Source organism: Saimiri boliviensis, chromosome 21 (genome assembly GCF_048565385.1).
Source record: "Saimiri boliviensis isolate mSaiBol1 chromosome 21, mSaiBol1.pri, whole genome shotgun sequence".
NCBI classification, from domain to species: Eukaryota; Metazoa; Chordata; class Mammalia; order Primates; family Cebidae; genus Saimiri; species Saimiri boliviensis.
Window position 1 is genome coordinate 25,971,002 of NC_133469.1, and position 15,196 is coordinate 25,986,197.

General features: G+C 50.2%; 1 protein-coding gene across 1 annotated transcript; it reads right to left on the reverse strand.

The window, feature by feature from the left end:
- Positions 1-1,162: 1,162 nt before the first annotated feature.
- Positions 1,163-14,023, reverse strand: PRAME (PRAME nuclear receptor transcriptional regulator). Its single transcript, XM_010349245.3, has 4 exons — positions 13,262-14,023; positions 4,226-4,548; positions 3,190-3,798; positions 1,163-2,102 (listed from the first exon to the last, which is right to left on the reverse strand). The coding sequence occupies exons 1-4, from the start codon at positions 13,280-13,282 to the stop codon at positions 1,526-1,528; spliced, it is 1,530 nt and encodes a 509-aa protein (XP_010347547.2). The 5' UTR covers positions 13,283-14,023; the 3' UTR covers positions 1,163-1,525.
- Positions 14,024-15,196: the final 1,173 nt, after the last annotated feature.

Here is a 15,196-nt window from a genome sequence, read left to right on the forward strand (position 1 = left end):
TGTTTCTGAGCTGGTTCACTTAGGATAGTGGCTCTTGTTGCCCAGGCTGGAGTGCAATGGTGTGATGTTGGCTCACCGCAACCTGTCTCCAGGTTCAAGTGATTCCCCTGCCTCAGCCTCCTGAGTAGCTGGGATTGCAGGTGCCCACCACCACACCCTGCTAATTTTGTATTTTTAGTAAAGACAGGGTTTCACCATGTTGGCCAGGCTGGTCTCAAACTCCTGACCTCAGGTGATCCACCCACCTTGGCCTCCCAAAGTGCTGGGATTACAGGCATGAGCCACCGTGCCTGGCCTATTTCTGTTTCTTACAGGGTTTAGGGTAGATTTGAAGTGGGGGAAACAGAAGAAAAAAGGTTGAAAGGCCCAGCTGCCGTGTGTGGCAAGATAGGAAGTTGCGGACAGTCTACAATGCCAGCAGCATGCATGGGTGGTTATCACCAAGACAGAGGCCTCAAAATAGGCTCAGAATAGCTGTGTGCTGGCACTCACAGCTACATGCAGACAGAGCCCGCCCCTGGGCCGTGGTGTGTGGCCTTCTTCCCAGGAGCTTCTTTGGGAAGCTGTGCAGTGAGGGAGGTGAGGCAGCCTAAGGGCAGCAGGACATGGTAGCATAAGAGCACCAGCAGGCAGGAGCGCTGACTGCCCAGGGATTGTAGTGTCAACCTGCACAGTAGGACGTCTCCCATCCGTTTGGACAGATCTTCTGTAGGGCGGCCTCCGCCTACAACAACTCTCAAATCTGACATTGATTCATCTGGTTTCCCCTAAGTGCTCCCTAGCACCTGCCATAAGTTTGTTCACAAATGGGACCCCAAATCCAGGGCGTCTCACTGGCTCAGACTCAGCTTAACACCTCGTTAAGTAGGTGGGCGGACACTTGTGGAAGAAGTAATTTTCTCACTGATGGGACCACAAGATGACGTCCTATTTTTAATGTGGGTACAAATACTAAACAAATATGATCTTAGTGTCTTGCTAAAAGGAATTTAGTTTTTTTTACTTTAAAAAAATATAAAATAAAGATGGGGATTCACCATGTTGGTCAGGCTATTCTTGAACTCCTGACCTCAGGTGATAAGCAGTGTCTTATTTAATCAGCAACTGGAGATTTCCTGAGGTTTAACTGGGAAAGCAGGTTCATATACTACAAGACACCAGATGCTTCATATTGCTTCTATTTCTAAGTTTTTTTTTTTTTCCACAACAGTCCACAGAGGGATTACCTCCCACATGTACTTTCCAAGCCAGAATCTCCCTTTAGAAATTCAGATTCTATTTCTAAGTCTATAGGATGCATGTCCCAAGGATTCCGTCAACTCCTCAAGTCAACTTCTGCCCACCCCCAACTTCCCCTTCCCCCCCTTCCCCCCCACCCCCACCCCCCACCCCCACCCCCACCCCCCATCCCCCCCCACTGAACATTTGTCTCAAACTGTGGCTGTTGTGTTGCTTCAAGATGCACTTGAATCCTGGGCTTCAGTGTCCAAGTATGCAGAATGAAGCATTTGACATGTGCACCCAGCTAGGCAGGCATGAAGCAGGGGCACAGGATGGGATCTGGGTCATAGAAGGTTCTGTCCCCACAGTGAGGACAAGGGTTGGCACTGAGCCAGACCATGCCAGGCCGCCCCAATTCGCACAGCAACTCCCTAAGCCTGTTGTGCAGAAAGGCAAGTCTGCCCAGGTCGAGGGTGCCATTGACGTCCTCATAACTCTCCATGGGGACAGGATACAGCACGTGGCTCAGATTATTCAACCCGATGATGTGGTGAACGAGGCTCTCCAGGACAGACATGGAGATGGGATTCCCACAGAAGCTCAAGGTGGTAAGCTGGGAGCAGTGGCTCAGGGAAGGCAGAAGAACAAGGAGCTGAGTATCCGTGATCCCACACTCATCCAAGTCCAGGTCCTGCAGGGTGGCGCAGGTTCTCTCTAGCAGAGCTTGGAGGAGCTCAGGATTCATATCGGTCAGCATGACCCCACTTAGACTCAGGACACTCAGCTGACTGATGCTGGGGCTCTGGGACAGATGTGTCACATCTTCTTCTGAAAGCCAGCAGTTAGTTATCGAGAGGGTTTCCAAGGGGTTCATCATGCATCTGCAAATAGACAAAGCAGTTAGTGCTGGGGAATGGAGGTGGCGGGGCGGGGAGACTGGAGAGAGACCCATTTCACCAAAACCCAGTCTGCCTGCTGATGGCTAGCCCCCAAGATGCCATGCTGTAAAGGGGCATTCGAGTGAGTCCCAGTTCAGGTGCAGTCCTTTCTCCATTATTTGCTGCCTAAGTGGGTCAAGTAAACAAAAATCTCAAAACGCTCTCTTGGCTAATCTGTGAGGCAGGGTCCATCCAACACAGACCCCTTAGGTGGTGTGAGCATAAATTGAATTGAGAAAGAATGCCTGATCTGATGTCGCAAGACAGACCACCAGTGAATTTTAGTATTTGAATACAGAGCCAAAAATTCTTTCAATTTTTGGCTGCTTCTGGCCCCTTCATGGGCCCCAGTCACCTGTATCTGTGCCTGATGAAGCTACTGGGGAGTATTCACAGAGGACAAACTCGGGCAAGGACAGCAACGTCCGAAGGGGGTTACCAGGCTGCAGGGCTGCCTTCGATCACTGTATCATCAGCAAACCACCTATCAATTTGTGCAATTCTTCGCTCTTGTTCCTTCTCCCCCATCTTCAGAATCCTGCATTACCCACATAATTACCTTAACTGGAGTTCTAAATCACCCTTTATAGACAAGAAATTTGAGGCAGGTTTAGAGGCAGCAGCTCTTGTTGAGAAGCTGGTGAGCACACAGCTTACAACTTCAAATCTCACCTTTGAAGGGCTTTTCCCTTCTTCAATGCCCTTTTTGCTTATTTCTGGTCATCTTAGGCATCACTTCCTAAGGAAGAATGCCTAAAGGCACTCTTGCCAGGCCCCAATCTCCCATTAGAGTTTTCTAACAAGGAGTCACTGTTAATGGCATCTATCCTTACGTATACCTCTAACCTTCATGAGTAGTAGTTACGTGATACCATGCTTGGGGACAGAGTGGTGAACAAGATGTGTTAACTTGTAGTGAGTTGCTCACTCCTGCTTTATTGGTGTCTGGCACATAGAAAATGTCCTTTATCGTTTACTGCAATAAAGAAGGGCTTGCTCTGTCCTGCAGAGAAACCTCACCATCCCTCACCTGAGCAACTGATCCAGGCGGCCTCTGAGGAAAAATAGAGAGTCCACGTAAAGGTCCTGGAGGCAGTGGAGACTGAGGAACTGAGAGACGAACTGGGCGATACACTGCTCCTCCTTCTCTGGGGAAATGAAAGACGACGGATGGATGTGGGCGAGGAGTAGTCTACGCAGATTACTCATCTGGCTCAGGTGAGGAGAAAATTTCGCCAAGGTGGGTAGTTTCCAAGTGCAAGTCACTTCCAAATCTTCAATAGAGTCCAGCTGCACCATTTTCAGGATCATCTTGATATTGTGCACAGGCATTGCAAAAATCTTCAGCCTCTTACAGCACAGGTGTAGGACATCTTTCTTCCGCCTCACTATCTCAATCAGGTGCGTGAACAATTCATCGTAGGCACCTTCCTTGAGGGACAGGTCTACGAGAACCTCCATCGGAGTCAAGGGCTGCTCTGCCTCTGTGCTCGAACCATCTACTTTTCGCTTCTTTCTCACGGGCTGAGCTGCTTCTGGCTCTGGAAATGAGCACAGACTGACCCTTTTTCCAGACCAAACGGTCCAGAAGTCCTGATGAGAATTCTTTCGTAAATCCAGCACTCTGAGTTTCCACCTCCTGTGGGGAAAACAGGTAATTATTTGAGATGCTTTAAGATCAACTCAGAATAAGACTATGAGTCCCATAATGTAGCTAAGAACCAAACGCACATCCACCTTCGATCTGCACTTTTACTCCACACTCCAGGCGTCAGCTGCTCCCTTTCCCACAAGGATCCTGGGATCCTTCCTGGTCCCCACTTCCCACCCCACCAGGAAGAAGTAGGTGCATGTTCCTTCAGACACCTCTGCATTTTAATCAGTGCCCCATGTCCAGAAGCCCATTCCGAGAGTGACCCCTGCAGTGGCCCCAACGCCCTCCCGAGCTTCCTTGCTGGCACCATTGGAGCCTCTGGCCCAGACTGAGATGCTCCACACTCTGTGACTCCAGCTGCATTCTGCTCAGGTTCCCAGGGCCCTGCAGCAAGCTGCTGGATCACACTTACCTGGGGCGAACGTCCTGGGCAAGCAGCATATCAACTCCATCAAGCACAGCTTTGAAGGTGTCCACGAGAAGCTGCTCTCCTTTCATCAGCACTCCCAGAGGGAGGCAGGTGAAGGGCCAGGCCTGCACCATCGCCTTCACGGTCTGGTCGTGTCTCCCATCAAAGGCTGCCGTGAAGAGCAGCGGGAAGAGCTCCCTGGGGAGCATCTCCAGGGCAGCGATGGCCAGGGCCTCATTCTTCAGCAGGCTCTGCCCTGCCAGGTCCACAAGTCTCCGTGGGCTCGTCCACATGCTCATGCTGATGAACCGGCTCTGAATGCAAGTCTGAGAAAACATGCGGGGAACAAGGCATCCCTTTCAGGCCAAGCGCAAGCAACTCTTATCTTTTCCTTACCCTTCTAAGGAACCAACTTAGGGCCAAAGTCACTGTGCTAGCAATAGCAGGGGAGTTCTCAGTTTACCCTGATTCCATTCTGCAGTGGTTGGCCACAAAGGCATAGCTCTGCTGGCACCAGGATGAGCATCTCATTAAGCACAGAGGAGGGAACAGGATGACCACTGGCCCTATCCTGTATCTACCCACTACTCTATTTAATTCTAGTTCCCCTGTGAAGTGAGAACTAAGGAGCCTGAGAGCTGAGCCAGCTCATTTTGGGAAAAAGATTCTGATGATCACTCAAAAACAATTCAAACTGGAGTGTCAGATAGCCCAGGACAGCTTCCTTCTCTGGTCCAACAAGTAAGCCGGATGGGAAAGACTAGGCACACACGCACAATGCACAATGGGTGTCGTTATTATTTCACTAAAAAAATTTAAATGAGAAAACTACAGAAGCAACCCAACAGTATTACACGGCATTCAGAAGTAAAATGAAACACATTCTGAGACCTGCGTTTCAAGTGTGTCTCTTTTATGTACAGTTACTGCTTTGACAGGGAATCAGGGGAGCAAGCACTTTGCAGGAACACAAAGCCCTCTTCTTCCCTAAAACGTCGCTGTTTAAAAACTGACAAATAAAAATTGTGTATATTTCTGGTGTACAACATGATGCTCTGAAGTATGTATACATCGTAGAATGGATACCTTAAGCTAATTAACATACGTATTCTCTCACATACTTGTGGTGAGAACACTTAAAACGTACTCTCAGTGGTTTTCACGTACTCAGTATGTTGTTAACTACGGTCACCATTTTGTATACTAGAGGTCTTGAAAACGCCTACTCTCTCCAGCACAGTGGCTTGTGTCTATAATCCCATCACTCTGGGAGGGCGAGGTGGGACGATGGCTTGAGCCCGGGATTTCAAGACCAGCAACACAATGAAACCTTATCTCTATTAAAAAATATGAAAATGTCTTTAATTCCAAAGCATCTGAAAAAATAAATCTATGGAATATTTTTAAGCTTTTAGTTAAAAAAAGGCTAATTAGCAAATCACAAATCATTTAAAAAAATCATCAATAATGCAAATTATAATTGCTTGCCACACACTATTTAACGGTAATAAAGTAAAATTCCAACTAATTAGATGTCTTTTATTTTCAAAAAAAGCTGTTTAAGAAATCAGTTTAAACATACACAAAATGGCAGAAATCAAAATGTCTGGGATTCTATACAAAGAAATAATGATGTTTGAGGTAATGGCTATAATTAATTACCATAATTTGATCATTACACACTATCTGCATAAACTAAAATTTCACATGTACTCCATAAATATGTACAATTATGTATCAATTAAGAAATCAATCCAATAATGAAATAAAAATGTTGGATTAAGGTAGAACTACATTTAGAGGCAAGAGCAAAGCCTGTTTCTTTGTAAGGAAAGAAAAATGAAAACCGTCTAAGTGGCATCGGCCCTCACAGCCCGTGGAGACCCTGGGCTGACCGTGGAAAGGAGGCAGTGGCCACAGCCTGATGACTCCCTAGACCCAGGTGTGGTGCAGAAGCCATCTACCCAGACCTCTGGGAGGACCACAACTTTGACTCCAAGGCTTCTGGGTCCCTCGTCTGGCCCCTCAGAAGCTATTACAGGCCTTTCTGGGCATACCTCTCCTTTCAACTCCATGCTGCCAATGGGAGAGCCAAATCTGCTTACATTCCTGGATCTCCAGCCAGGGAATCCTGATGGGTTTTTATTTTTTACTTACTTCAGGTTCAACGGATTGAATGGGATGTCTATTTACAAAAGGGAAAGAAAAAGTCAACAAAACCACCCAGAAAGTATAATTGTTGGGGGAATTTTTGGCCACATCAAAATTACCTGAATATTCCAGTTAAGAGAGCTTTACGTCATTCCCCCTTCCTACTCCCCAAAAATCCCCAAGTATCAAATTGTCACTTAGACTCTATGTTCCGTAACACAGCAAATCACGTGCCTATTCAGGGAGAAACAGAGGTACAAAGGAGCGGTGGCGGGGCTTCCGGACCTTGAAGATCAAGGCTGTCCTGAAGGAAGCTGGGTCAAAATTACACCACAACTAGGAGTGAGAAGTAAGGGTGGGGCTGGGCATTTGTCATAGGACTGAGTGGATGGATCACTGCCAAGTCAGATACGTTTTGTTTGGGGAACTGAAAAACTTTGGTCTGGATGGAGACATTAAAAAGGGGAATGGTGAAGGAAGGCAAAAGATAGGCTCAGTAAAGCCAAGGTAATCACTGAAGCAGGGGGGAGTTCAGTCTTCCTCCCTACAGGGAAAGGATGCTTTCTTCCAGAAGTCAGGATCCTCTTGGCAGTCTTGACCAGATTAAATCTAAGAATGTGGGCTGGAGAGGTGGGACAGAGGGTCATATTGGTGACCAAACCTAGGATGGCAATGTTTTCACGTCTGAAAGCCACTGCGGTTTCTCAGGAATTTTGGAGCCAGGGAAAGAAAGAAACAAGAGCCCAAAGCACACATCCCTGCCATGAAGGACGTTATCAGAAGACCTTCTCTTTATGATTAGGTGTCATCTTCAAGCACACTGGGCTGTTCACAGGCAGCAGGAAAGGCCTTTACCCAAAACATAATCTCCAATGGCCGGTCCCTTCCTATTACTAATGTTCCCATATTTCAAGAAAACAGCTGATTCAAATGCAGCCTCAAAAAGCCTCTTCTTGCCCCTAAGTTTCTCAGGTACAGAGATTCTCATCAGTGAAATACCATCAGGCATATCAATTATACTCCAACGTTTCTCTCTTTCCATGCTAGGCACAGTGCACAAATGTCAACACATTTTCTCTCACAAAAACTGAAGTTATATTTGGCATTTAGGGATCTGCTTAGGGATCATCCCTATCCCAGGCCTGATCACACATTGGCGCTTTTGAAATTTCGGAACCTCTCCATGCAAAGAATTCTCCAGGCCATTCTCTGCCTCATGCACTGTGATATCCCTACAATCCTTATATTCTACTGGCAAGTGTCTAGCTAGGAATGTCTTGGGGGGCTGGCTTTGTTTGCCCTGGCTTGGGTGAGGAGGCTGGAATTCACTGACGGGGGTTTTCCATTTTGGTTAACTCTCTGGAGACTACTTTCTCCGATTTTTTACCATCAACACCAAATGGCCTTTGTGAAAATGGGGTTAAACTACAATGTGCTCTACATTTTCTTTAATTCCTAGGCAATCAGCTTTACTCTTCCGCTGCAGGAGACTTAGATTAGTAACAAAACTCATTGTCAATGTTCCTAATCATTAAGCACCTTCTGGGCACAGCAAAGGCGGCAGCAATTCTCCTCATTACCTCAAGCAGCCTTCACAGAAAATCTAACGTTCACTGTCATTTTCATGTTTAGCCTTCTAAGCCCTTGACTCTGTGTGGGGAACAACTTGCTCAGCTCCAGGCAGGCAGGAACTGGTACCCCTTACATGAGGAGGGGTTTACACAGATCATTTCCCTCCCTAACGGTCAAACAATCTCAGCATTAAGAAAGAGCTGACTGATTGCCGGGCGGGAGCCAGGTAATCCCAGCACTTTGGGAGGCCAAGGTAGGTGATCACTCGAGGTCAGGAGTTCAAGACCAGCCTGACCAACAAAGAGAAACCCTATCTCTACTAAAAATACAAAATTAGCCAGGCGTGGTGGCACATGCTTATATTCCCAGCTACTCGGGAGGCTGAGGTAGGAGAATCACTTGAACCCAGGAGGTGGAGGTTGCGGTGACCTGAGACCATGCCACTGCACTCCAGCCTGGGCAACAAGAGCGAAACTCTTGTCTCAAAAAAACAAAAAAGCAAGTAAGAGCAGACTGGTGAGTTTCACATAAACCATGGGAAAACAGAAAACTGCACAAGTCCAAAAGTTAGGGAAGTTTCTATGGGATCCCAGCTTTCGGGAGATCCAAGGAAGGAGGAACTGCAATGAAGTCTGAGCTGTGCAATCTCCCTGAGGCAGGGGACACTCCTCTGCTCAGCTTCACACTGCCTGTCTGTCCAGTGGTAATGGAGAAAGCAGCACCAGAGCACAACTGCACAAAGGTGCTGTCCTTCCTCCCAGTGCCAGGGAAGAGTGAAGAGACTGGGGCGCAGCATGACTCCTAAGGTCCAGGCAGGAACTGTGGAGACATTTCTGCATGTTCTGTTCTCATGGTCCTTGTGGGCTGCACAGGCCAGAGTGGCCTCTGAGCTCATCACAGGGGTGGCCCTCTTCTCTAGTCACAGAATCCCAATGGGGACCACGAAGGTATCTGCCCTGGGTCCTTCAGGTCTTTAGAATGTTTCTGTGCATCTGACTTGCCTTTCCTGGCCTGTGCCGCCCCGCTGGTCCTCTCCTCCTGCACCCTGGAATGTCAGACTACCTCTGCCGGAGTCTGGGATGTGACAGAGATGCTGGAAGATACCCTTCACTGGTGTTTACAGAAATCAAAGAATTCTCCCCAATTCCATGAGCTATTTTGGAGAACACGACAAGCCACAAGGTGCAGGGCATAAAAAAGCCCAGCTGTTTTTCTGCATCCGGAGGCACTGTGAATGCAGGAAGATGCTCCCTTCTGGGTGCCACAGGAAGACCCTGACTACTCTGGTCTGCTGAGGGCTGGAGCCCAGTTCCCATGCCAGCAGCTCTCCCTTTGAGGTTATTTTCCCAGCCCTTGAACAGAGAAGATTCCACCAGAATCCAGGAAGTCTTTGATCTCCATCAGGTCTCTCATTAGCCTGACATATTTTGCCCTAGATGCCTTTTTAAACATTTTACATCTCTGTTGACCCTTTCTGCCCCGGGGTTTGGTTTTCCTTCAGATAAAAAGTCTCTAGACCTAAACATGACAAGGTCACCCTGGGCACAGCCAGCTAATCCCATGGGACGTGCTTCTCAAGGCACAGTGCAGAGGGTAAGAGTCTGCTGTCATTCCAGGCTCAGGGGAGCAGAGGGACTTGGAAGGAACAGCGATGCTGGACAGGGAATGGTCCAGAGCTGCTAATGTGGAGCCAAGCTTAAGGGGAGGAGAGCAGAGCGGGAGGTCAGGACTCCTGGCTCTCAGACAGCTGTGTCCCTTAAAAGCTGGTAACTTGTGAGTCAGGTGGGGACACTGTGGCCATAGTTTGGGGGATGGTAGTGTCCTGAGGGTCTGGCTTTGTTTGCCTTGGTGTGGGTGAGGTGTCAATGGGATTGACTGTTGCCCCACCCCCACGGCACAGTCAGACCAATGGAGAGTATGGGGAAAGAGCTGATTATCAATCCAGAAGCAGAAACGAGAAAGAAGTTAAAAGGGAAGGAGAAGGACTCAGTCTTGGCCTCTGGGCCAGAGAGGGATGCTCTCTGGGACTTTTCCACTTCCTCCTCCTCACTTGACAGCCTCATCGGACTCTGCTTTTCAGGAAAGAGCCAGAGACACTGCAAGCTGGTACTGTGTCCTGGTCTCCAGCTAACCCTCAATCTCTAGGCCACAGGGGTGACAGTAGCTGAGAGGATAAGCAAGGTGCGTCAGGCTGTCTGGCACTTTCCACCAGAACAACAAACCTCAGGGATCCCAAGGGCACTGGCCTCACAACGGACTGAAAAAAATCCTCTAGGTCCGTGTTGAGGGCTGGTGGGAAGCACTGGAGCAGGCTGGCCCTGTGGACATACTCAATGCCAAGTGTCTGGCACAGCTGATTCTCTCGCCTTGATTTACTCAAAACCTCTTACTGAAAGCTTGGGGTACATCAACTGCTATTTTGGGTGACAAGAAGGAATACTTAGTCTTGATCTTCCTCTCAGGGTACCTCTGAGGCCTGGACCTTCTATTCTTTATTTTTAGACAGTCTTGCTTTGTAACCCAGGCTGGAGTGCAGTGGCACAATCTTGACTCACTGCAACCTCCACCTCCCCGATTCAAGTGATTCTCCTGCCTCAGCCTCCTGAGTAGCTGGGACTACCGGCGCCCGCCACCATGCCCGGCTAATTTTTGTATTTTTAGTCGAGATGAGTTTCACCATGTTGGCCAGGCTAATCTTGAACTCCTGACCTCAAGTGATCTGCCCGCCTATTTGATTTTGCTGTGACCATTAAATATGTTTTTTTCAAAGCACTAATAACTCCCTCTTAGTTATAAATGTACAGAGAAGTGAAAAAAATAGCAAAACTAGTTTGTTCAGCATATTGTGATATAAATATTAAGAATCAAAATGTTTTATTGCTTTGTAAAAAACTTACCAAGAGGTCGAGGCGCGGTGGCTCACGTCTGTAATCCCAACACTTTGGGAGGCCGACCCGGACAGATCACCTGAGGTCAGGAGTTCGAGACCAGCCTGGCCAACATGGTGAAACCCCGTCTCTGCTAAAAATGCAGACAATTAGCCGGGCATGGATGATGACATGGGAATGCACCACCATGCCCGGCTAATTGTTCACATTTTCAGCAGAGACGAGGTTTCACCATGTTGTAGTCCCAGCTACTTGTGAGGCTGAGGCAGGAGAATCACTGGAACTCGGGAGGCAGAGGTTGCAGTGAGCCAAGATTGCACCACTGTACTCCAGCCTGGGAGAGAGGGACTCTATCTAAAAAAAACCAAAACCCAACTTATCAAGAGTAGCATGAACGGTGCCTGCCCCCTTCTTCCAAGTGTTCTGTGTTCTGAACTGTGACACTGGTAAGCCTGGATAAGCTTCCAATCATTCACCCTTTGTGCCTTCTCAAGACACATCTCTGAGAGTGCCTTCAGTGTGAAGACTTCTGCTGTGGTCCCTCTGGGACATCTTCATCCTTTCTGTCACATCCATCTTCTTCATTTACTCTGCTCTAGAGATGGAAACTACAAGCCTAAAGCTGAATAAGCTGGATTCTGTCACAACGACGGGGTAAAGTAACTCCTCATGTCTGGTAAAGCTTAAAAACTTGCCAAAGCATTTGGCTTTCCTGGGCTCATTAATGCCTCACTCAAGGTATGTAATCCAGCAGTGGGCTTATTGGGTTTTCCCTTCTGGGTGCAGGTAACTAGTGGCCAGCAAGAGTGATGTGTGTGCATATGAACTGCAGTGCAGACCGTGGGATGGTGACATGGGAATGCAGCCCCTGGCTCCTGGTCCAGGGCTCCCTACAGCTGTGTATGTGTGCCAGCCTGCCATGGGTATGGCTGGAGAAGCAAGTTAAAATGGGGACACCCCATTTTGTATGTGGCTGCCACAGACAGGGTCAGGGATGAGAGCAGCAGCCTCCATATAGGTGGTATCCGTCACCTCAGTCCAGGGAGACCGCAAGTCCATGTTTAGCAGAGAGGTCTGTGGGCTCTGCCAGGTCTTCCAGGAGGATGAGAAAAGGGGGCAGGACACTCCCAGTAAAAAAAAAAAAAAAATCCCCCAAATCTGCACTCACTGCCTTGAGGCACCTTAGTCCAGTAGCTCTGTTTGCCTGGGGTGCCAGACTCAGAACAACTCCTAGGAACACCCCTTGCCAACCTCTGTGGCAGGGATAAGAAGGGTGTGGGGAGCCTGGAAGGCAGAGCCCCGGGGCATCTCATTCTTCTCTCTGCACAGGTAAGAGACACTAAGGAGGTAACCTTCTAGCAGCCCAGTACTGATGAGCTACCTGGTCAACCAGGGCTGACCCTTCTCTGTTCTCCCAAGCTTCCCTGAGGTCATGACGTCGACCCTCTCCTCTCTGCATGCACCCCTCCTCTCAGGGTCTTGGGCTCAGTCTATGACACAGCCACTCCTGAAGCTACAGTTTTGGGATACAAGGTTACCATGTCCTGTTCTGAAGACAGCAGCACCATTGGGGGGGATTATATATTGGGTGTCTGGATACCAACAGCATCTGAGCACGGCCCCACAGTCCCATGCACAGGGTCGTCCTTGAGCCTCTGGTCCTGGCACAAGTCTCCAGGCTTCTAGCCAGATCGCATGTTCTCCCTGATCGCCCCAAGCGGCACCCAAAGATGAGGTAGTGCAATCTGGTTGCTCACCTTGCAGGACCGACACTTAAACCTACTGGCCCAAGGCCAAGGGGCAGTGAGACAAAGCCTCCCTGAGCTCACCCTCTGACACCGCTGGAAAGTGTGGGCTTTGGTGGCTGATTACCCTGGCTCTGAATGTAATCATGGGTTTGGCAGTAAGGTCCCCAACACATTCGGGTTTTTTGTTTTTTTGAGAAGGAGTTTTGCTCTTGTCACCCAGGCTGGAGTGCAATGGCACGATCTCGGCTCACTGCAACCTCTGCCTCCTGGGTTCAAGCAGTTCTCCTGCCGCAGCCTCCAGAGTAGCTGGGACTACCAGCATGCGCCACCATGCCTAAGTCTTTTTTTGTATTTTTAGTAGAGATGGGTTTCACTATTTTGGCCACGATAGTCTTGAACTCCTAACCTCAGGCGATCCGCCTGCCTCGCCCTCCCACAGTGCTGGGATTGCAGGCATGAGCCACCGTGCCCAGGATAGGGTTGAATCTTACACAAAACAGCAGGACAGGATGAGTGAAATGCCCTTTTGGGGACATGACCTGAAACTATAGAAGCAGCTCCTGCCTCTTCCTCTACTGTGAGGGACTCAGGATGCAGCTCCCATCTGGCTCCTGAGTGTCAAGGACAGAGGGGAACAGGGCTTCTCTGGGCACCCGAGACATTTCAGGGGTCTTTCTTACCCGCAGATGCCTTCGTTCCATTTTGAAGCGATTCTGGCTGGCCTCAGGACCTCCAACACTTGATTTCTAGGTCTCAGTCACCTGCTTCCACGCATATTTGAGAGTAATAATCAAGATGCTCCAAAGACAAGGACACATGTATAATATTTACGAAACAACGGCCTCCTGTGAAAACCTCTGCAAATACTGCTGAGGCAACTGACAACCGGACACTTAATACCACCCTTTCAGTGCAAATCCCTAGCTCCAAACCTGAGCACCAGTGTCTCCTGGGCTCAACCAGGGTGCAACAGGAACAACAGACCATGTGCTCCGTCACAAGTGACCCCTGTGGTCAAGGACCCTGACTACCGTCCTGCAGCCACATTTCTGCGTCTGCTCCCGCCTTCCTAGGATGCCTACGCCACTGGGTGGGCCATTCCCAACCCCCAGCACCTTCAGAGGGGCCGAGTCCCAGAGCACCTACCGCACTGCGAATGCGCACCCACCCTGAGGAGCTCCCACCACCAGCGCCGCCGCGGTTCAAAGCATCGCTACAGACACACCACCTCAACTGCGGCCAGCGTTCCAGGGCAGGCAGCTCGGGGTGACCCAAGTGGGGAATATCATTTTCTTTGGTCTTTGACCCATTTCCGGAAAAAAACAGGGACTGGGGACAGGGGCGGTGCCAGCGCACAAGCCCAAGGTCACCTTGTGGGGCAGCGAGGACTCAGGGCTTGAACTCACGTTTTTCCACAGACAGTGCGCCACGCCACGAAGTTGCTGGAAGCAAAGAGCGAGATGGTGACTCAGCAAGCGCCCTAGAGGCAGCGGTGGGAACAAGCAGTCCCGTCTGACCAATCCCCAGTTCTCGTTCCTTCCCGGTTGAAATCTTACAAGATCCAGTCGGGTGAGGACTGGGAGGAGGAGGGGCAGAGGGAGTAGGGAAGAAAGGGAGACGTGGTGGGGGATGAGATAAGACAATGGGCGGGGAGGAGGGGAGATGAGAGTGGGAAAGGAGGGGGTGGGGGAGGCTCAGGCATGGGGGAAGGGAGATAGGACGGAAGAGGGATGGGGAAAGGCGACAGGGTGAGTAAGGGGTGGGGATGGAGAATGAGGAACAGGCTGGGGGGAGGGTGGCGATGGGGAAAGAGAGACAATGTGGGGATGGGAGAAGACAGTGAGGGGGGAGGTTGGGATGGGGGAAGGGAGATTTCACTGCAAATCCGTAGCTCCAAACCTGAGCACCAGGGTCTCCTGGGCTGACCCAGGGGGCAGAAGGAACAACAGACCATGTGTTCCGTCACAAGTGACTCCTGTGGTCAAGGACTCTGACTACTGTCTTGCAGCCAAAGGGTGCCTACACCTTCCTAGGTGCTGGGGGTTGGGAATGGCCCACCCAGTGGCGTAGGCATCCTAGGAAGGCGGGAGTAGAAAGGGTGGGGGAGGGGAGGGAATGGGGGAAGGGAGACAGGGTGGGGGAGGGGTAGAGATGGGGGGAGGGAGACAGGGTGGGGGAGGGTGTGGGGACGGGGGAATTGAGACAGGGTGAGGGAGGGGTGGGACGGAGCAATGGAGACAGAGGGTTGTGGAGGGGTGGGGATGGGGGAAGGGAGACAGGGTGGGGCAGGGGTGGGGAGGAATGGAGACAGTGGGTGGGGGAGGGGTGGAGACGGGGGAAGGGAGACAGGGTGGGGGAGGGGTGGGGACAGAGGAATGAAGGGCGGGGGAAGGGTGGGGAGGAATGGAGACGGTTGGGGAGGGGTGGGGATGGGGGAAGGGAGGTTGGAGAAGGTGTGGGGGAAGGGAGACAGAAGGTGGGGGAGGAGTGGAGCTGGGAGAACAAAGACAGGGTGGGGGAGGGGTGGGGATGCGGAATGGAGACAGGGCAGGAAGGGGTGGGGGTGGAGGATGGGAGAAAGAGGTTGGGGAAGGGGTGGGAATGGAGGAAGGGAG

Bases quoted from the DNA above. Each gene is read 5' to 3' on its own strand.
- PRAME (XM_010349245.3), bottom strand. From the start codon at position 13,282: ATGGAACGAAGGCATCTGCGG. The intron at 3,799-4,225 runs GTAAGTGTGATC...TTTTCCCCACAG, and splicing joins GCCCAGGACGTTCGCCCCAG to GAGGTGGAAACTCAGAGTGC. The intron at 2,103-3,189 runs GTGAGGGATGGT...GTCTATTTGCAG, and splicing joins CGCCTGGATCAGTTGCTCAG to ATGCATGATGAACCCCTTGG.